Source organism: Sus scrofa, chromosome 2 (assembly GCF_054392235.1).
Source record: "Sus scrofa isolate SSC_HxYL_T2T_F1_AM1 chromosome 2, Sscrofa_HxYL_maternal_Yorkshire_Landrace_v2.0, whole genome shotgun sequence".
Taxonomy (NCBI): Eukaryota; Metazoa; Chordata; class Mammalia; order Artiodactyla; family Suidae; genus Sus; species Sus scrofa.
The window spans coordinates 150204746-150226783 of NC_139384.1; the positions used below are offsets into that span (position 1 = coordinate 150204746).

General features: G+C 44.1%; 1 protein-coding gene across 37 annotated transcripts in view; it reads right to left on the bottom strand.

The window, feature by feature from the left end:
- Positions 1-22038, bottom strand: part of KLHL3 (kelch like family member 3) — a 288734-nt gene that overhangs the window by 106162 nt on the left and 160534 nt on the right. For 7 of the 37 annotated variants that reach the window (XR_014838844.1, XM_013995147.3, XM_085014705.1 and 4 more), the window contains exon 1: positions 12628-13093. The exons of 9 other annotated variants lie outside the window; for them this stretch is intronic. Coding sequence is in view for 3 of the 28 variants with exons in the window: in XM_003123968.6 (XP_003124016.3) it covers positions 12628-12683 (56 nt within the window). In the remaining 25 variants the exon portion in view is untranslated. Of the gene's footprint in view, positions 1-4033; positions 4704-8669; positions 12469-12627; positions 13094-22038 lie in introns of those variants that run through there. 21 more of the 37 variants (XM_085014701.1, XM_021084793.2, XM_085014708.1 and 18 more) reach the window with 9 other exon arrangements.

The following is a 22038-nucleotide window of genomic DNA, read 5'->3' on the forward strand; positions in this document are numbered from 1 at the left end:
CCCACCGTTCACTCTAACTCTAAGACAATGACGCTGGTTTTCTTTACCTTCCTCTAGTGGCCCTCTGTTGATGCTATCACCCAGCCACGCAAACTGGCTCCAAGAAAGGAGCTGCTATGGTTAAGAGAAAGTTCTGGAGATGCAAGAGTCCCTCTAAATCTCACACTGGGATTTGTAACTATTAGAACATTCTGGTGCAATCAGAGTGCCAGACCACAGCTTGGCTGACCAAAGCAGACACCTTTTCTGGCTTCCTTTCCACTTTCAGTTCAGCAGGAAAATGTAAGCCACAGACCCCTGAACTTTGGGACTCTTTGCATTCCGGGTGCAAAGAAGGTAGCTGATCACAGGACAAGAAAGATCGAAGACGAAAATCTCAAAACAGAGAATGTTATCAAGGAGGGGGAGCACCCAATAAAGATAGAAAACCTTTATATTAAAAACCCCACAAGTATAATTTCTTTTGTAGTTAGGCATCCTTCCCGACTCCAGGCCAGACAGATATAAATTTGTATTTTATACTTAAAGTTTAACAGTTTTGCTTTTGATATCTAAGTTTTATCTGATATTGATTTTTATGTCACTATATGAAACATGGATATTATTTCTCCCATAAGTTCCACTTAGTGAATACTTCTTTTTCCCACTTACCTGTTATGCCACCTTTAGTCATACATCAAAGTTCCAAATATAAAGGGCACTATTTCTGGACTTCCTACTTACTCCATTTAGTCAGGTTATCCAACTCTCTACCAATATCACACCATTTCTACAGCTTCATAATAAGGTCTAAGTCTGGTAGGGCACATCTCCAATCCTATTACCATGCTTCAGATGTGTCTTGGCTATTCCAGTTTTTTCATCTGTCATATAAATTTTAGTAGTAACTTTCCAAGCTCCATGAGGACTCTGATAGGCTTCTGATAGAAATTACTTTGAATTTATAGAGCAATTTGGATAGAACTGGCATCTTTCTATTGTCTTCTAATCCATGAACATGGAATATCTCTCCACTTATTTAGATCTTCTTTAATGTCATTCAAACTTTTATATTTTTATGTATGAAGATCTTATATATATTTGAGTAAATTTATTCTTAAGTACTGAACAGTTTTTGTTTCTATTTTATTATAGCAAAGATTCTGAAGATTCAGCTAGGTGTTCTACATAAGCAGTCACATTCCCTGCATATACGGCCAAGAGTCCTTTTTTCTCCTTTCCAATTCTTAGGGTTCTAATTTCTTTTTTGACAGAAATTTTGCACTGGCTAGGATGGCCACACAACTGTGAATATAAAGTTCACTAATGAATATTTTGTCATCTTCCTGATTTTAAAAAATACGTTTCTAGTGTTCCCCATTGTGCATGTTTGTTTTAGAATTTTGTCGATGCCCTTTATCAAATTAAGAAAATTCCATTGTATTTTTTATCAAAAAGTTACATTGAATTTTCTCAAATGTTTTTGTGAATCTATTGAGATGACCATATGGATTTTTTCCTTAAAGCTTTTAATGTTGTATACAACACATATATTTTCTAATACTAAACTCTAAATGCATTCCTGGAGTAAATGTAGAAACTGTAAAACACGGCACAAATATTCATTATAAATGTTGTTTTCAAATTGTAGAGAGACTTAAAAAAGAGAAAACATAATCTGGTATCAATCAGGGAACCACTGAAGGGTTTTGACAGGGAACTGATAAGATTAGAGCTCATAAAAGTCCAGTGGACATTACTAGTTGCATTTTCCATGCAGAGACTAGATGTAGACCAAATAAAGCCATTTTGGAAGCAGTGACAACAATCTCCACTGTGACTATTAACTGGGAGGTTTGCTCCTCTTTGTTGTGTTGGTCTTTGCACTTTCCAGCCTTCCGGATGGCCCAATAATGATGCATCTCTGTTAATACAGAGTTGTGTTTACCAAAAGACCTCAAACATAGATTGCCTATTATCAGGATTAAAGTTCAACAAATGCAATTCACACGAAAGCCTCCCTCAAAGAGTGACTGGCTGATGACCACAGAGCTGGCAAGAAAAAGGATATATGGTTGCGTCATTCCATCCAAAGTCCTTTCCACCCTTGATGAAGTGGCAAGGCTTGATAGGAGAAGGAACCCAAGGTCTCTTTGCTTCCCCTGCTCTGCCCCTCTGGGAAAATAATGAGAAGTCTGAAGGAGGTTCTGGATCCCTGGTTTCTGAAAAGTAGAAGTTTCTTTGGCAACTTGTTGACCTTCCACAGAGCAGGAAGCTAAGGAAAAAGAGGGTCTGAGGCCTCAAGGAAATTAAGAACCTTGCACAAGATCACACAGATAATACGTGGCAGAGACAGCATCTGAGCTCAAGTGCCCTTAAAACCCAAGCAGCCCAAGCTATTTCCACTACAGCTTACACCCTGCAGCAGTGAAGTGTACACATGTGTACCCGCACACACACACCCCAGCCTAGAATCACAGTTTCAGGCAGAGTTGCCAGATTCCACCTTTCTCTCCCTAAACCTTTCTCCCCCAACCGACACTAGATCTTAACTAGTTAGTGTCCAACACATAGCTCACTCCCACCCAATCAAAGCCCAATCCCTAATATATTTTGCTCTTGATCCCAGGCACAACTGGTGCGTCCACCTCCCCACCTGTGAAACACAAACCACACTGAGGTATATTCCCAATCTCTGCCCAACCTCCCCAGATCCAGCTAAAACTTACCTCTCCTGCCCCCTTGTTGACTCTCTCTCTCGTTCACTCGCTTACACACACACACACACACACACACACACACACACACACACCTCTAGGCAGACAGCCACAACATGTTTTCTGCTGAAAAGTGTTTATTAGTAAATGCTCTTATGTGAAGCACAAAATAGTTGATTTCTCCAGGCACAAAGATGCTCCAGCTAAGCACCCCCTCCCTGGCTCCAAGCCCACTCTACTAAAGCCACACCAAGAACTCTCACTCAGCCCAGCTGAGGGGATGTGGCCTTCAAAGTGTCATGATCTGGCAAGCAGTATGAAACCAACCAAATGGTCTCCAAAGTCAACATTAATTTACACATGCCCTTCTCCCCACAGCTGAAGCTCTGGCGGCCGACCAGTGGAGCCTTCATCAGTGCTCAGAGGACCAGAGTTTCAGTAACATTCTAGTAGAACCAAATTTAAGATTCAAATGGGTCACCAACAACAGAGATGGCAAGAAAGTACAGGCCAGTCAGGATCCCTGTTCTTTCCTATAGCATTAGACAAAAACAGTCATCCATACTGGATGGCTATGTAAAATGTCCTTTCAAAGGACTCTGTAGTGAAAAAGCTGAAAGAGCATCAGTCTATGTGATAAAGTCATGATTCTTGCCTAGAAGTCAAAGCCATCCTTGACCTGGACTGAATCTAAATAATTAGTAAGTACTTATTATGCCCTGAGCAGATGAACCATCCACTGCAAATAGATTTCCCCTCTTTTCCCCTGTACCATAATCTAAATATCTGTTCTTCCAGGACCAGGTAAGTTATCCCTCTTCTATGAAGCCCTTTGAATACTTCGGTCCTAAGTGATCCCTGCCTTCCCTAACTGCTATAGTACTTCTGGCTTATAACTCAACCAGCACATAGAACACTGACCTGCGTTTGGTTACCTTTTCACAGCACCTATTTCACCACACAGCCCCTTCATGCTAGATTCGACATTCCTGGTGAGGAAAAGCTACACGTCTGAGGACTCTCATACAGCTGCCCAGCATAGGGCAATACCCACAGTTTCTTCACTACATATTTGTTATCAATCAATCGGACCTGAAAACCCTCCACTTGTCCTTACATGTGACAGACAGTAGAGCAGAGTATGATGTTCTCCCCCAACCAGTACCCTCAACCCCAATGATTAAAAAAAAAAATGAAAGCAGGATTGGTCTTCAGTGTTAAACTAAAAATCAAACACATAAAATGTTAATTATGTAAAAACTGTAAATTAAAACATGTAAACTCTAAACAGCAGGCCCTCTTTCATGGCACACCACTTCCCACAGCTTTTCTCCTACCCTCTCCTGTCTCCAAAGTCCAGATCCAGATTCCCAGTGTCTGTCTGAACTCCACCACTTGGACTTTTCATGGAAACTGACACGCAACTGATGCTCTCCCACCCTCCCTAAAGCCTATCCCAGAGGCATAACCAACCACCCACTCACCTATCCTAGGCAGAAACTGGGATCTCACCCTTCTCTCTCACCTCACATACGACCACAAGTCCTATCCGTCCCAGGGCCTCCAGTATCTCTCCACCCCTTCTCCTTCCCATGGCCACTGCTACACGACCTCAGTCCAGGCCGTCGTCATCTCTTACCTGGATTTCTACACTACCTGCCTCGCAGGTTCCAGAATGACCTTTACAGACTGTCACTGTGCGCGTGGAAACATTCTCTGGGGAACCTCTCACTGGTTCCTCAACTGCATTCAGACTAAATCTCAGAGACCTGTCCTGGCCCTTCATAATCTCATCACTGTCCTGAAGAGTGCTCATTACTGAAGAGCTTAGATACAAATGCCTGCATACTCCAGGCTCTTGTGTCCTATCCCCAGCTGCTGCCCCATGTCTAGCTCCTTCCTACCAGCCCTGCAGACCTCTTGCTGAAGATCTGTCTTCCCTATGGTCCTCCACGACCCTGGATTAACTTCCCTCCTCCGTGCTTCCCTTTGTATCACACTGTAATTACCACTGACTTCTCTGTCTTCCCCACAGAGTGTGTGCTGGTAAATGTTTAACGGTTGGTTGCAAAAAAGGGAGTCCTGATTTGTAACACTTCGCAATTTCCTTTGTGTAAATACTGCCACCACAGCAGACTCTGAGCCACTAACGTGATGTCACCGAACACTCAGAGTTGGGAGGAAATGTGTATTATATCACCAGCAAGCATTTCCACGACACAGGTACAACAGACATAATCTAAAGGGCATAGACATCAGTAAAATAACTAGGAATTGATGAGTTTTGAGTTTTTATTACATTTGTTTTTAATGTAATTTATTAGTAAGTTACTTAATTTTATTTTTAATAAGGACTATACTTAATAACTGACTCACAAATTCCTAAAAATTTAACAAGCAGCTCTTGCACGTGGGTGAGTGCTGGCTCCATCCAGCACACCACTGCCTACCCTAGATTTTGAGCTCCATTAGAACCAGGATGGTGTCTTACTTCCCTCTGTATTCTTAGCTTCTGGCACATGACGGGTGCTCAATAAATGATTCCTGAGTGAATGAATGGATGGATGAATGAGATATAACTAATGACTATTCCATCTCTCACTTCCCTCGTTAAAATAATTCTGGTTTTATCTCTCTCGACTTCCCCACAGGAGGTGTGTGTTGGGGGCAGGGGTGATCCTTAGCCCATCCAGTTCCCTGCACTGGTGACAGAGAATCAGGAAGACGTGGGGAGGAAGCAAAGAGAGCCAGAATCAGCTAGAGAAGAGGAAAGAAAGTAGGAAGGGTTGCTGCTTACTGTGTCAGTTCTCAGGCTTTTTCTATCACTCAGGAAAATCCAGGCATTGAATGGAAAGGAAAGGACAGTAGAAAGTTCGTTACCAAAATAGGAGACAGAAAAACCTCTGAACATCCAATTGTGCAGAAGTGCTCGTGAGATCTGCCAAATGACGAGTTCCGAGCATCCAGGGTGCGAGAGAGTGGGGAGGAAGAGGAAAGGGGAGCCTGAGAAACACTGCTGACGGTTAAGAACTGCATCCCTGATAAAAGTCTTCAAGAGACGCAATAAAGTTCAGGCGGTGTGGGCCACACACACACAGAGCCCGAGCACACTGTGTTCAAGGTACAGACGAGATAGAATAAAAAGAGGCAAAGTCCCCTAAAGAGGGTAACACAACTCTGAATCAGAGTAAGACTATGCCAAAGGCATTAAAATCCCTCAGCAAAGAAAGTGCCCCTTAGGAGAATAAATTGAAAAATAAGAATCGGAGTTCCCATCATTGCGCAGCAGAAACGAACCCGACCAGGAACCATGAGGTTGCAGGTTCGATCCCTGGCCTCGCTCAGTGGGTTAAGGATCCAGCGTTGCTGTGAGCTGTGGTGTAGGCCGGCAGCTACAGCTCCAATTGGACCCCTAGCGGAGAGTGCGGCCCTAAAAAGCAAAAAAAAAAAAAAAAAAAAAGAAAGAAAAAAAAGAAAAAAGAAATAGAAAAAAGAAAAAGAAAGAAAAACAAGAATCAGACAGAGAAGACCCTTGGTCCTACTCATCCCACACTATCTATAAATGAAAATGATTTAATCATCAGTCATCTGGTCAGCCTCAGGTCAGAGCCTGTTGTGGAACTTGAAGCCTATAAATACTCAAAGGCCTAACTTGGTACCACGCTCACAATGCAGCCTTTTAATCAAGCTGGCCTCTCTCATGGTTCTCCTTCAAGGAGGCATGAAAGTGGTGGCAGGCCCTCAGGAACATCGTGCCAGTAATACTTTTCACTGCAAATTAATAAAGTGACACTCAGAGATCCCATCGTGGTGCAGCAGAAACGAATCCAACTAGGAACCATGAGGTTGCATGTTGGATCCCTGGCCTTGCTCAGTGGGTTAAGGATCCAGCGTTGCCGTGAGCTGTGGTGTAGGTCGCAGATGTGGCTCGGATCCTGCATTGCTGTGGCTGTGGCTTAGGCCGGCAGCAGCAGCTCCAATTCAACCCCTAGCCTGGGAACCTCCATATGCCACTGGTGCGGCCCTGAAAAGACAAAAGACAAACAAATAAATAAAAATAAAAATAAAATGACACTCCAACTACTGTGCCTCAGGTTCTCATGAGCAGTTCCCAGCATGACTCCGCTTCTCTGAGTCTGGGCAGCACCAGGGCACTGACAAGAGAGGATTTCTCAACCGAAAGAGCGCAAGGCAAACTGCAGATCTCCCATGCTTCTCAATCCTAACGTGCAAAGCCAAAATGACCCAATTTATATTTCTGCATCTGGATTAATGAGGGAACTTTCACTTGAAGATACCCAGGCAGTGGGATTCAGGGTGTGGCGGTGCAGTCCTGTCAAGAAACACCCCCCTCCACACAGGCTGCTATTGAGCTCCAGGTCCTCCTCCTTCTTTCAGGGGTCCCGCCTCGGTTCAGGGGACTCAGGATCAGGCTGATTCCCTGCAGTGGGCCACGTGCACACATGGAAGACACGCCTTGGTAGGCTGCAGCTCCTGTGTGGTGGTTAATAACAGTTAACACTTCCTGAGAGCCTCCTTCACCTCTACCATCTCACTTTACCTTCAGAACAACCCAGTGAGGCACTACCTCTCCTGGGGCACTGAGATAAAACTTGCCCAAAAGCCCCACGTTAACTACTAAGTACAGAACTGACAGGCAAACCCAGGCCTGTGTGTCCCCAAGGCCTACACTGTTGATATCCGTGTCCACTGATGTGGGATAGGGTCCACAGCCCACCAGGCCAAGGTTGCACACTCTCAGCTTCTTCGTGGTGTAGCCAAACCAGAAACCTGAGACTCAGCACGATTTCACTCCACTTATCGTGGGAAATCGCAGCGTGGATTGGAGTTGATACTGTTAATTGAACTGAACTTGGAATTTTCACACAAGCCGGTCATGATTCATCAAAGCTGGCCAGCAGCTGCTGCCCTTCCTCCGAGGTGCTCCCTCATAAAAAAGCTTAAGAACAAGTATGCCGCTAATCACAATTCTAAGAGTCCTTATTCACAGACTGTTTGTTTCCTTCAAAACCCAGGGGGGGATCTCTTATGTGGGCTGTGTAAAAATGTAAAACCTAAGAGAAACGGTTGAGTTCAGACAGAGAGAATTAGACAAGGAGAAAGACTGAAAAAACTTGGCCCTCATTATGTGGCATTTCGGAAGCCAAGCTTCTGTTTGGTTTGAATAGGAGAGCTGGGCTCTTCCATGTGTGTGGTTTTGATAGGAGCTACAATAGACTTTCACAAGTTAAAAAGAAAAGTCTGGGAAATTGGGCTGAGAGTCTGAAAAATCCTTTCAAATTATAAAAGGTTACAGATTTCTAACTTGACAACCACTGAATTTATTTGATAGGGGAAAAAAAATCTAAGAACAAAATATGTTCAAGTTATTTTTCACATCATTCATTAATGTCCTTTTCCGTCTAACCTAGTTTTAGGGTTTATCCAAAAAAGAAAAAAAAAAAATTAGGCCAGTTCCATGACAGCAAATTTCATCAAATAAAGCAACACTTGCTTTAGAAAACTTACCCCAAAATACTCTTTTCTGGATATGTCTTAACAATCTAAAACCTAGCAAGAAGCAAAATCTTAAAAACCCAAATCTGGGTGTGGGGAAATGAAGAGGTTTCTTTCCACTGATTTTGTTTTCTTGCAGTTGTAAACCTTGCTTCACCAAATAGTACTTCCAAAATGGAAAATTTGGTTTTAATCATCATGGTTGAGATGCACACACGCTTCAGGCAAAAGCGATGCCCAAAAACGTCTAGAGAAATTTCCACCATGTCTTCCGGGGTGAGGAGACGGCTGACAGGAGGAGAGAAAGACCAGGGCGCTCGGCCTGTGCCCCTCCCGGGGTCCTGCCAGTGTTACATCGGGCAATGCAGAACTCGGCGTTTGGAGAGCACCAGCTGTCTGCACCATGTTTTTTTCGAAAGTCAGATCTCTGTTCCTGATCAAGGGTGAAAAGATTACCTCCGAGAGGTCCAGGAGCAGGCTCTCCTCCATTAGGACCAGCCATTCTCCCGCTAAGGACAGCTCACACAGATTTCCCGCACAGCGCTGGGAGCATGGGGCCGGTCACTTCCGATGCAGAAAACCATCACGATTTTAAGAAAAATGGACAACCAACTTGCCCTTTTTGTGATGCTTCTTCCAAAAGTTGTGATTCTCCGCAATTCCTGTGGATATGCCAGACTGTGCATGGACATTTTTTAAACTGTGGTAAAACAGATGCAACTTGAAATGTACTGTTTTAACCATCGTCAAGAGCATAGTTCAGAGGCTTCAAATATGTTTATGTTCTTGTGCAACCATCCATTTCCAAAAGTTTTTCATGTTCCCGAATTGAAAGGCCATGCCCATTAAGCAATAACTCTCCATTTCTCCCTCTCCACAGCCCTGGAAACCACCATTCTACTCTCTGTTTCTATGAATTTGACCTTTCTCGGTACCTCATATAAGTTGGGGACTTACTATGATCCTTCCACAAGATGGATGTCCAGAAGTGAAAATTCCAGTAGCCAAAGCAACTACCTATCTGCTCTACACACACACACACACACACACACACACACACACACACACACACACACACACACACACACACTTTATCACTGTATCAGCTGGGAGCCAGGAACTCTTTTCCTGTGCAAAATGGAAGGCAAAGTCATCTTCACCTGACTGATCAAGCCACAGTGATTCTTCACAGAGGGAGACGGGAAACTTGGCATCAGAAAGCCCAGCAGAGAGCTGGAACATGCAGCGGGTTCTGCAAAGGTGAGGGCAAATGCACAGGTTCTTCTTAAGATTTGTACCTGAACAAAGGAGTCATTCATTGTTCCAAGCCACTAAAGCTTCCAGAAGCCTCAAGGTGTCTATAAAAGGCAGGATTAAAGTGGTGCTGGTGAAACCTACAAGAGGAAGTGCCAAGCCTTGTGTGGTATCTTCCTGTGAGGAGACAGTTTCGGTGGATGCAAGATGACGATCTGAAAGTTCCTGCTCATTTTCTCATGGGAATGGTCCCACACAATCCAATTCAGATGTAAACATAGGAAGGCCCTAAAATAAGCCTTGAGTAGGATCCAAGCACAAACCATGGGGTACAACAGGGCCACAGACAAACACCACCAACAACAGCAATTACCACATACTGATTACGTAACCCTGTGCCAGAAAAAACTTACTAGGTGCTTTATCCACATTGCCTTTGATCTTCACAACGAGTCTATGAGATATGAGCTTTGTCCCTTTACACCGAAATGGAAAATTAACTCTGAAAAACTGTGACACAGTCAAGGTCATACAGTTTATGAAATAGATTCACTACAAGGACTATGCTACCCTAAAGCTCATGCTTTTAATGAACAGCCTTTCAAGGTAGAAGTTATTTTCATACCCTCATGGCAAAGAAAGAAAACTGTTCATTAGAAATCTCTTGGCTCAAAAATTCTAATGCTTAAAAACAGCCCCAATTAAGCTTCAGCAGGTTAAGTGTGGAACAAGCACCAGACTCAGGATCCCTCCAGTCTCCAGAGGTCTGACATGTGATCCCAGGCCAGTCACTCAGCTTCTCTGGCCCTAAGTTTCCCATAAAACTTGTGAAACAAGGCTACTTCCCCCTCTTTGCCCCCTACCTCAAAGCATTCCATGGGGTCAATTACCCGTGCTGAGATAATACGGCTGATATCCAAGGATGAACCTATTGGCCAAAGGTTTCAATCACCTCTCTCACCAACTTTCTTCTTGGTTATCAGAGCTTCCCCAAAAGTCATCAGCTCATCAGCAAATAATTATCTAGCACCTACTATGTGTGCAGCCACACAGAAGTTAATGTGCAGTATTCAGAGGTAAAGATACTGTCCTTGCCCTCGAGGACCTCTCCAAGTTTGGGGACTCATAAGATTCACGAAACAAAAGCATAAAACTGTCTGGTGGGTGGGCCTATTATTCAGTCCCCAACTATGAGATACAAACTACAGGTACTGGAATTAGGAAGAACATCTGCCAGGACTAAGGAGCTTAGCTTTGCAAGCAAAGAGGAATTTTAGAACAGCCTTGAAAGATGAATAACTTTTGGAAAAGAGGAAGGAAAAAGTATTCCAGGCAAAATGAACTCTGGAAGCTAAGGATCTGAGGCTGGATGGAGTAGAATACAGGCTGGATGGCGATCACAAAAGAGACCCACAGATCTCTTTGGAGGGGAATGGGTGAGCGTTGGGAATGGAGCCTGATTTCAGAAGACTTGAGTGCTGGAAGGGTAAGTGGTACTGGAGTAGAAACAAAAGGTAGTGAGCTGGGTGACCCGGCTAACACTGGAAGCTGCATGGTTTGGATTTCTCTGCCCTGGGTAGGAGAAAAGCAAAAGAACGTGTGTAAAAACTAGGCGTTGTAATGCCAGAGACATCAGCCATCCCAGCTGAGAGGCACCAGTGCTGAAGAACTAGAGAGCTCCCAGAGGCCAAGGACTCATTATATTTCTGGACACAAAACTAAGAACACAATTCTGCTGCTGCTAGTTTTACATGGACCTCTTAGCCCCAATATGCAAGTAAAAAGGCCTCGTCTAGAATCTCCAAACCTCCATTCACGTCCCTCCTGCCCTCTGTGAGCCATCAGATCAACAGGAAAAGGTGAGGACACTGCCTACCTGTGCCCCAAGAAGCAGGCTTTTGGATGCTCTGCTGCCAGGCAGGCTACATGGAGTCCAGCGTTAAGCTCCTGCTGTAAAGCACCCAAGCAAAGGCTGTGCCAGCAGCACACTCAGCCTGAAAAGCCCCAGTCTTCCTGGGAGTTACAACGAGAAACATGGTGCCTCAGGGCCTCAAGAATTGGGACAATCCATGCCAAAGAGTTTATTGGGGTACTCTCCAGACAGTGTTGAGTTAGGTGAGCCTGTTACCATTCAAGCACCTGGTTACCATCTGAATCAACCTGGCAACTCAGAGCAGCAGCCCTCCTTCCTCAGTGGTCCACAGCCAGGGCCTGACCTCTCCTGCAGTCTCCTCACCTCAACGAAAATGGCAAGCCTTGCTCTCTACCAGTCACAGCCCCACAGAATGAAGAGGAGACGGTTGAGCATGCAGAGGAATGACCCGCCCCCGCACAGCACTGAGCACCTTCATAATCAAAGAACCAGATCCTCAGAAATTTATTAAAATGCATGTGCCTGCCAGAAAACAACCCCTCGCTAGTTAGATTAAACTCAGCAGAAGTACTTAAATTCCCTTCTGTTCATTTTATGGAAGGAGCAGGAGTTTCTCTAAAGACTATAACTTCCCATACCATCCCACAAACTTTTCAATGCAAAGGAAAGTTCTGAGCAAATGTCACCTGAATGGCTTTCTCCCCTTCTTAGTTGAATTTGTGTGTATATACCGGTACGTACACACACACACACACACACACACACACACACTTTTAGGAAAGACATCAGCACGCTTGTTGACGATGTAAGCATTTCAGAGTGAAAATGCAAGCACTCTATGCCAGGCCAACCCTGCTATGACATCAAAAAACCCCCACCAAAAAAAAAACACCCCGGGAAAGTGGCCAGGAAAGGGAAACGCCTCCTTGAAACAGCATGAGAAAGGCGATCCTGATTCAGCTGAAGCTGAAACTATTCCCGAACATGAGCCAGGAAGTCCCTTCTTTCAGGCTGCTCCACTGCCCAGCAAACCCAGACCTGCCTCTGCGGAAGCCAGATCTCTGGAGAAAGGGGCTTCCCTGCTCGGACTCTGCCGTCTGCTGGGATCCATCAGTAGCCAGGTCTTCCGACCCTGCCTAACCAACGACAACACAAAAGCTGGTGACTGCACTGAGAGCATGCGTGAGCGCGTGTACACACACACACACACACACACACACACACACACACACCACACACACACACACACACACACACACACACACACACACGCTTATACATACATACCTTTCACCCTCCATTGTGCGAGGCCCAGCCGGGGTGGTAGCCGCTGAGCTTTGCATAAGCCTCAGAGGATCCTAGCTCTGTTCTCAGTTCTTCCAGCCAACCAGCGGGAGATCTGATCAGCAACAGTGATTCAGCATGGCTGCAAACGAAGCCTCCTCCCTCTCGATCCTCCTTCCTCTGACTTACTCGCGGCAGCTTCTACCGCAGAAGCAGCAGCAGCAGCAGCAGCAGCAAACGTCTTACCCAGAGCTCCCTGCAGTCCTTTCAGCTGCTAAAAGCAGCAACCCACTTGCTCCCCCTCCCCCCGCAGGCTTGCTGCTCCTCCGTCTCCTAGGAACAGCGCAGCTCCAGCGACCCAACTGCAGAGCCACCTTTCCAGCTGCTTCCACATCTGCCCAGGCATCCCCAGCCCAGGAGACTAGCCCACCCCAGGGCCTCCTGTCTCCACTGCCCAGACTGCAAAGACTCAGACAGTTCCTCACTAGCCCCAGAAATACTGGCCCCCACCCGCTTCCTCTGCCCCCATAGGCTGTGAGTCTCTCAGCCTGGCCAGATTGCTGGAATGAGGAGGCCCCTCTGTGGCTTACAGTGGAGTTTATCCACCTGGGGAAACCGACTTGTAGGTCACAGCTCATTTTCCAAATCCCTCTCCCAAAATCACAGTAGCTCTGAGAGGCCATTAAGGGGAGAGAAGGAAGGGGAAAGAGCCAGAGAGAACCAAGAAGAATACAGAGAGAAATGAGAAAAAGGGAACCAAAGCAAACACTACTTTACTACAAGAGGCTAAACTTCAGTAGAGCCATCACAATAGACACCACATATGTTTACTTCCCCTAGGCCATACTGAAGCCCACACATTTCACAGCAGCACCCCTAAAATATCTTCCTAAAGCCTGCTGTGGTGCAATCTGACTTAAGCTATGGCTCCAACCACTAAGTCTCCCACTGAATCCCCATCTCCAGCCAAGGACCTCTGGCACCCTGAAATCTCCAGTCGCTGAACCTCAGTTCTGACCAATCTAATGCCGAAACATAATGTTGGGGCATGCTGGAGACCAGTCTGTATGTCGCAGCCATAGTCAAGGGCACAGAGGTAACCAGGGCAATCAGCCACTGGTGCTTGATTAGCCACAGAAATGGGTTAAGAAGCTTCCTGGATCCTTCTGGAAAACATGATACACAAGCATCTCTATTCTGGAAATCCTCTGTGTCACATCTGTGCGTTTCAGGATCCATACTACCACCAGCTGGTTGAGTGACTTTTAGTAAATCTTTTTTCCACTCTGGACCTCAGCCCCTCAACTATAGTATAAGGTCAGATCAGACAAATCTCTAGAGTCTCTTTCAGCTCTAAAAATCACATGACTCAAAAAATACCTTAAATGTTCCATTTTTCTTCTCATTAGAGTAATCTGTAAGATTGTTTAAGAAAAAAATTTTGGAGTTCCCGTCGTGGCGCAGTGGTTAACGAATCCGATTAGGAACCATGAGGTTGCGGGTTCGATCCCTGCCCTTGCTCAGTGGGTTAATGATCTGGCGTTGCCGTGAGCTGTGGTGTAGGTTACAGATGCGGCTCGGATCCTGCGTTGCTGTGGCTCTGGCACAGGCCGGAGGCTACAGCTCCGATTCGACCCCTAGCCTGGGAACCTCCATATGCCGCGGGAGGGGCCCAAGAAATAGCAAAAAAAAAAAAAAAAAAAAAAAAAAAGCTGCCTGCCATTAGTGTCCTAAATAAAAAGAAAAAAAAAATTAAAAAAAAAGAAAAGAAAAAAATTTTACCGACTCTATAATGTTTTGAAGGGGCTTTAGGGAGGATAACAGGATATATGTAAAAGTATGAGGGAGCTTAGTAAACCTATTATAGTTATAATTTTGACCTGTTAGATTCCTTCACTGCCAGAAAACACTGAGACCATAGGGAGGGGAGGCTGGACACTGAAGTAACAAAAACTAAGAGCAACTTTACACACCCTCCTGAGTTCAAACTGGCTAGTGTGTTACTCTCAAAGATCACCCCCTGCCCCGACAGCACAATGTCCTCCATGACTCAAACACATCCTTTCTCAAGTTAGAAGCTGCCCAAGTGGTTTTCTTTACACCCTAAAGCCCCATATCGCCACTTCTTCCTTTCACAACAATACGCCTCGTGCCTTTCTCCCTCTCGGTCCCATCCACTTCTAAACAGCCTTGTGGCTCTGCTCCAGATATTTCCTCCTGAGGTGAATCACAGAAACTAGAAGCTGAACATCACAAATGAGGAAAGTGAATCCCAGCATCCATGCCGGAGTGTGGACATCCACCTAGAAGACGAGGGAGTGACTCATAAGAGGGACATGAGAATGAGTCTCTAGCAACCTCGTACCCTCATTCACAACGGCTTCAGATAGGAAAGGGGGTTAGTGTCACATCTAACAAGCCAGAGAAAAAATTTTAAAAGGTCAGAAAATACTGAAGGGTTGAGCACGTTCAGGTTTCAATATATAACTACTGAGAGCCTGTATGGAATTTTGACAGAATTTCTTTTGCCACCTAATTTTGCAGCTCTAACCAATGTCGCTACAACATGTGTGTTGAAACCATATTGCACAGCTTATTCCCCACTCACTCCATCCATGAGAAGTAAGCTGAACAGAGACTACTCAGAGAAGGACAACAAGAAAAGCAAAGCCGGAGTTCCTGTTGTGGTGCAGCAGAAATGAATCCAACTAATATCCATGAGGATTCAGGTTCAGTCCCTGGCTTCGCTCAGTGGGTCAGGGATCTGGCGTTGCCGTGAGCTGCAGTATAAGGTCCCAGATGCGGCTCGGATCTGGTGTTGCTGTGGCTGTGGTGTAGGCCAAGAGCTGTAGCTCTGATTCGACCCCTAACCTGGGAACTTCCATATGCTGCTGGCGCGGCCCTAAAAAAAAGGGAGGGAAGGAGCAAGGGAGGGAGGAAGGAAAGGAGGGAGTAGCCATCAAGCAAAACCAGAGCCGGAGCTGGGCCAAGAATCAAAGTCTCTAGGCACAAAGTTGCCATCCTAATCCTCTCCACTTGTCAGAATTACACTCCGCATTTTCCACCTTATTATCCAAATGTTCTCTGGGCCACAGCCTGAATCAGTTTGCTCTATGCTAATTTTCCCGAAAGTTAAAGGAACCAAAGTAGTGTCTGCCTGGAGGAAGAGGTCCCATCCTTGGAATTTCCAACAGCAGTGTCTCCCTCCCATGTCCAAAGCTTCTCCCACTGCTTACTAGTAGTACCTAGCGGCCCCACCTCTCCATCCCAAAGAAATTTAACCAGACATGCACACCAACTTTGTTCAGAATCCTCCAGGTCAATGGGACTGAGATAAAAACCATGTTAGAAGAGAAACTTTTTTTAGCATTTGGTCTAAAGGGCTTTCTCCTCCACACTCCCTCTCTCCACAAGAAGTCTGTATAGCACAGCTTATCTGGAAACAGCAAGGTCAATCATTCTTCCAAGTGTCTTTTTCTTCTTTTCTTGCTTTTATCCTCCTTCTCCAGATCTTCGGTTTCTCAAATTTGCAGGCACCATAACACAAACTGTGGGCTCACACCCAGAGGTACATCAGAACCGTCTGCCCAGCTGGTTAAACTGCAGGCATCAAGGAGCTCCCACTGTGGCTCAGTAGTAACGAACCCGACTAGTATCCATGAGGATGCCAGTTCAATCCCTGGCCTCATTCAGTGGCTTAAAGATCCAGCATTGTCATGAGCTATGGTGTAGGTTGAAGGTGTGGCTCAACTCCAGTGTTTCTGTGGCACAAACCGGCAGCTGCAGCTCCGATTAGACCCCTAGCCTGGGATCCTCAATGTGCCGTGGGTGTGAACCTAAAAAGAAAAAAATTTGTAGGGGATCAAAAGGCACAAGGACTTTTGGGGGTGATAGAGTTGTCCCATATCCTGACTGTGATGCTACTTACACAACTGTATACAACTACTACATTTTATCAAACTAGACACATAAATAGGTGAATTTTATGTAAATTACACCTCAATAAATTGGAAAGAAAGAAAACACTACAGTACCAGGGTCTACCTTACACCTATAGAATTAGGGCCCAAGGAGCAGGAAGTGTAATGAACTCCACAGATGACTCTAATGCACAGCAAAACAGAAAGACCACAGAGAAAGGAGCTAAGATTATTAGAATCAAGCAGACCAGGGTCTGAAAGTGCTTATCAGAAACATTACCCTAAGCAAGGTACTTTAGAAGTCTCAACTTCTTCATCTGTAAAAAGAAGCTAATAATAGCACTGACCTCTCAGGGTTGTCAGGTTTTGGAGTGAAAGACTATCAAGCACTTAGCAGAGAGGCTGGGCTTTAATAAGCACTGAGTAACCATCAGCATTGCCGATGCCAGGGCTGCCAAACCATAGCTCCATGAGTCCTTGGTTTTGAGGTCAAGAAGAAAGTCAGCCAGGATATCCTGAGTCAGGAAGCACAGCCTTGGGCCCCTCCTGAGCCATTCAGAGGTCACTATAACCAACAGGTCACCAAGGAGCAGGCAAGACCAAAGCTAAATTAAGGCCCACCCACACCCATATCACCAAAACATCCCCTCAGATTCTGGACCACTTGATAGGTAGTCTCTCCCTGTAGCTAGCTGCTTAGAGTGTCCCCAGCACAGGCAGCCACGCAGAAAATGAAAAAGAACATGAGGTCTGAAGACACCAAAAGGTAAAGAGAACAACATCTTATCCACAGTAATGGCCGGCTTCCCTCAGGACTCCTCCTGTGCAGAAGAAGCAGTGCTCTCTGAGTATATTCAAGAGGATGATGACCCAGGCCATCTGAGCTGCACTTTAAAAAGTTCTCTTGTGCTTTTTTATGTCTGAGTAGTATTCCATTGTGTATATATACATCTTTCTAATCAAATCGTCTGTTGATGGACATTTGGGTTGTTTCCATGTCTTGGCTACTGTGAATAGCACTGGGTCACCATGCTGTACAGTGGAAAATCGACAGAACACTGTAAACCAGCTATAATGGAAAAAAAATAAAAATCATTATATATGTAAAAAAATTCTTCATGTCCCTCATGAACTTGGACGTGAGATAATAACCCCCGAACAGTAATAACAGCTCCCACACTTTGACTGTTTACTCTGGGCAGACTCTGCACTCATGACTTAACACACACCCTTCTCATTTAATCCTCACGACAACTCTGTGGGAAGAGGCTGTTTATCCTTGTTTTAAATGTGAAGTGAACAAAAACACAACAGATTTTTGTATATTGACTTTGTATCTTGCAACTTTACTGAATTCGTTTATTAGCTTTGATAGTTTTTTTTGATAAGAGTCTTTAGGGTTTTCTATATATAATACCATGTCATCTGCAAATAGTGATAGTTTTATTTCCAAGCATTCACAAGTTTGGATGCTTTTTACTTCTTTTTCTTGATGAATTGCTTTGCTAGGACTTCCAATACCATATTGAATAAAAGTGGTTAAAGTGGAGTTCCCATTGTGGTGCACTGCAAACAAATCCCACTAGTATCCATGAGGATGTGGGTTCAATCCCTGGCATCACTCAGCAGGTTAAGGATCCAGCATTGCCATGAGTTGTGATGTAGGTCAAAGATGTGGCTTGGATCCCACATTGCTACTGTTGTGGTGTAGGCCGGAAGCTGTATCTCTGATTCAGCCCCTAGCCTGGGAACTTCCACAAGCTGCAGGTGCGGCCCTAAAAAGCAAAAAAGAGAAAAAGACAAAAAAAAAAAAAAAAGAAAAAAGAAAAAAAGAAAATTTAAAAGAAAAAAAAGTGGTGAAAGTGAACATCCCTGTCTTGTTTCTGATCTTAGAGGAAAAGTCTCCTGCTTTTCACCACTGAGTATGTTAGTTGTAGGCTTGGCATATATGGTCTTAACTATGCTGAAGTATTTTGTTAAGAGTTTTTTTTATCATAAATGGATGCTGAATTTTGTCAAATGCTTTTTCTGCTTCTATTAAGATGATTTTTACCCTTCATGTTATTAATGTGGTATTCCATAAGAATGCTTTGCAGATGCTGAACCATTCTTGTAACCCTGGAATAAATCCCACATAATCATGGTATATGATCTCTTAATGTATTGCTGAATTTGTTTAGTTAATATTTTGCAACTATGTTCATCAGGGATATAGGTCCATAATTTTTTTCTTGTGGCATCCCCGTCTGGTTTTGGTAACAGGTTAATACTATGAACAATTGTATGCTAACAACTGTTAAAACCTAGAAGAAATGGACAACTTTCTAGAGACTTAGAGCCCGCCAAAACTGAATCATGCTGCGGGTGTGACCCGAAGAAGACCCCCCCCAAAATACACAAAAATCTGTTGCATTTCTATACACTAATAACAGAGTACCTGAAAGAGAAGTAAAGAAAACTATCACATTTACAAATGCATTAGGAGGATGGGATTAAGATGGAGGAATAGAAGGACTGGAGCTCAACTTCTCTCCTAAAAACAACAAAATTCACAACTAAAGCCTGAGCAATCTTCACTCAAATGGACCAGAAGCCTTAAAAAAGATATCCTACTCCAGGAAACAAGGAGGAGGCCACATCAAGAAGTAGGAGGGGCGATTTCATGATATAAACAACCCCATACCTCCCCAGGTGGGAAGCCCCACAGACTGGAAACTAACTGGTTCACAGAGACTCACTTACAGGAGTGAGAGTTCTGAGCCCCACATCAAACTCACGTGTGGGGCTCTGGCACTGGGAGAAAGAGCCCCCAGAGCATCTGTCATTGAAGGCCAGTAGGGCTTGTGCACAGGAGCTTCAAGGGACTGGGGGAAATGGAGACCCCATTCTTGAAAGATGCACACAGACTTTCACATGTACTGGGTTCCAGGGCAAAGCAAAGTCTCAATAGGAATGTGGGTCAAACCTGACTGCAGTTCTTGGAGAACCTCCTGGGAAAACAGGGGTGAATGTGGCTTTTTGTGAGGCAAGGATATTGGAAGCACAGCTCTTGGGCATATTCAGCAGCATGCCTTTCTCTGGAGGTGGGTATTTTGGGAAAAATCGGTCTCCACCCATCAGTCAGCACTGAGAAGCCCCAGGGCATTCAACAATCCAGGCAGGATCACAGCCCTGCCCATCAGTAAACAGGCTGCCTAAAGACCCCTCAGGCACACAGCCACCTCTAATCTCACCCAGAGACTAAGCCCCACCCACCAAAGAGATAGGAATCAGCTCCACCTACGAGTGGGCAGGCATCAGCCCCTCCCATCAGGATGCCTACAGCAAGCCCCTGTACCAACTTCAGCTACAAGGGGGGCAAACGCCAGAAGTAAGAGAGGCTACAACTCTATTATCTGTAAAAAGGTCACCACACCAAAAACCTATAAAAATGAAAAGACAGAGAACTATAACTCAGATGAGGGAGAAAGGAAAAACCCCAGAAAATCAGCTAAGTGATGAAGAGATTCTCGGCCTCCAGGAAAAAGACTTGTTGATGCTGAAGACGATGCAATACATTGGAAATAAACTACAGGCAAACATGGATAACTTACAGGAAACACTAAGCAAAGAGCTACAAGATATAAAACTTAAGTAAGAAGATATGCAAAAGAAAATAACTGAAATAAAATATTCACTAGAAGCAGCTAACAGAGGCAGAAGAATGAATAAGCGAGGTGGAGGATGAAATTACGAATGTGGAACAGAAAAGAGAAAAAACATTGAAAACAAATGAAGAGAGTCTCAGAGAACTCTGGGACAACATTAAACCAACATCCGTTTTACAGGGGTGCCAGAAGGAGAAGACACAGCGTAGGGGACAGAAAAATATTCCAAGAAATAATAGCCAAAAACTTCCCTAACATGGGAAAGGAACCACCCACTCAAATCCAGGAAGCACAACAAACACCATATAAAATAAATCCAAGGAAGAATACCCTAAGACACCTTTAATCAAACTAACCAAAATTAAAGACAAAGAGAAAATCTTGAAAGCAGCTAGGGAAAAGAAACAAATAACATACAAGGGAACCCCAAAAAGGTTATCAGCAGATTTTCAGCTGAAACTCTGCAGGCCAGAAGGGAGTGGCATTTTATACTTAATGTGATGAAAGAAAAAAAGCTCCAACCACAATTACTTTACCCAACAAGGCTCTCATTCAGATTTGAAGGAGAAATCAAAAGCTTTACAGATAAGCAAAAGCTGAGAGAATACAGTACCAATGAACCAGCCTTACAACAAATACTAAAGGAACTTTGCTAGGCAGAAAAGAAAAGGTCACAAACAGAAACAAAAATACCGCAAACGACGAGGCTCATCAGTAAAGGTATATATACAGTAAAGATATGAAATCATCCACACACAATTATGCCACCAAACTCAGAAATTATGAGAAGAGGTGGGTACAAATGCAGGACAATGGAGATGCACATGCAATTAAGAGACCAACAGCTTAAAACAATCTCATATGTATATAGACTATTATATCAAAACTTCAGAATAACTGTAAACCAAAAATCTACAATTGATACACAAACAAAGAAAAATCAACTCAAAATACAACACAAAAGATAGTCATCAAACCACAAGAGGAGAGAACAAGAGAAGAAGGGAAGAAAAAAGTGCAACAACAAAAAAATCCAAAACAATTAACAAAATGGCAATAAGAACATACATATCAATAATTACCTTAAATGTTAATGCCCCAACCAAAACACCCAGACTGGCTGAATGAATACAAAAACAACACCCACATATATGCTGTCTTCAAGAGACCCACTTCACTTCTAGGGACACATACAAATTGAAAGTGAGAGGATAGAAGAAAATAGTCCATGCAAATGGGAATCAAAAGAAAGCTGGAGCAGCAATACTCATATCAGACAACATAGACTTTAAAATGAAGAATATTTTAAGGGACAAAGAAGGTCGTCACATAATGATCAAAGGATCAATCCAAGAAGAAGATATAACAATTTTAAATATCTACACACCCAACACAGGTTCACCATAATATATAAGGCAACTGCTAACAACCTTAAAAGGACAAATCAACAACAACACAATTATAGTGGGGGACTTTAACACCCCACTGACAGCAATGGACAGATCAACCACACAGAAAATCAGTAAGGAAACACAGGCCCTGAATGATGCACTGAACCAGATGGACTTCACAGATATTTATAGGACATTCCATCCAAAAGCAACAGAATACACATTCTTCTCAAGTGCACGTGGAACATTCTCTAAGATTGATCACATCCTGGACTACAAATCCAACCTCGGTAACTTTAAGAAAACTGAAATCACGTCAAGCATCTTTTCCAACCACAACGCTATACAACTGGAAATCAACAACAAGAAAAAAACTGCAAAAAACACAAACACGGGGAGACTAAACAACATGCTACTAAACAACCAATGGATCACTGAAGAAATCAAAGAGGAAAT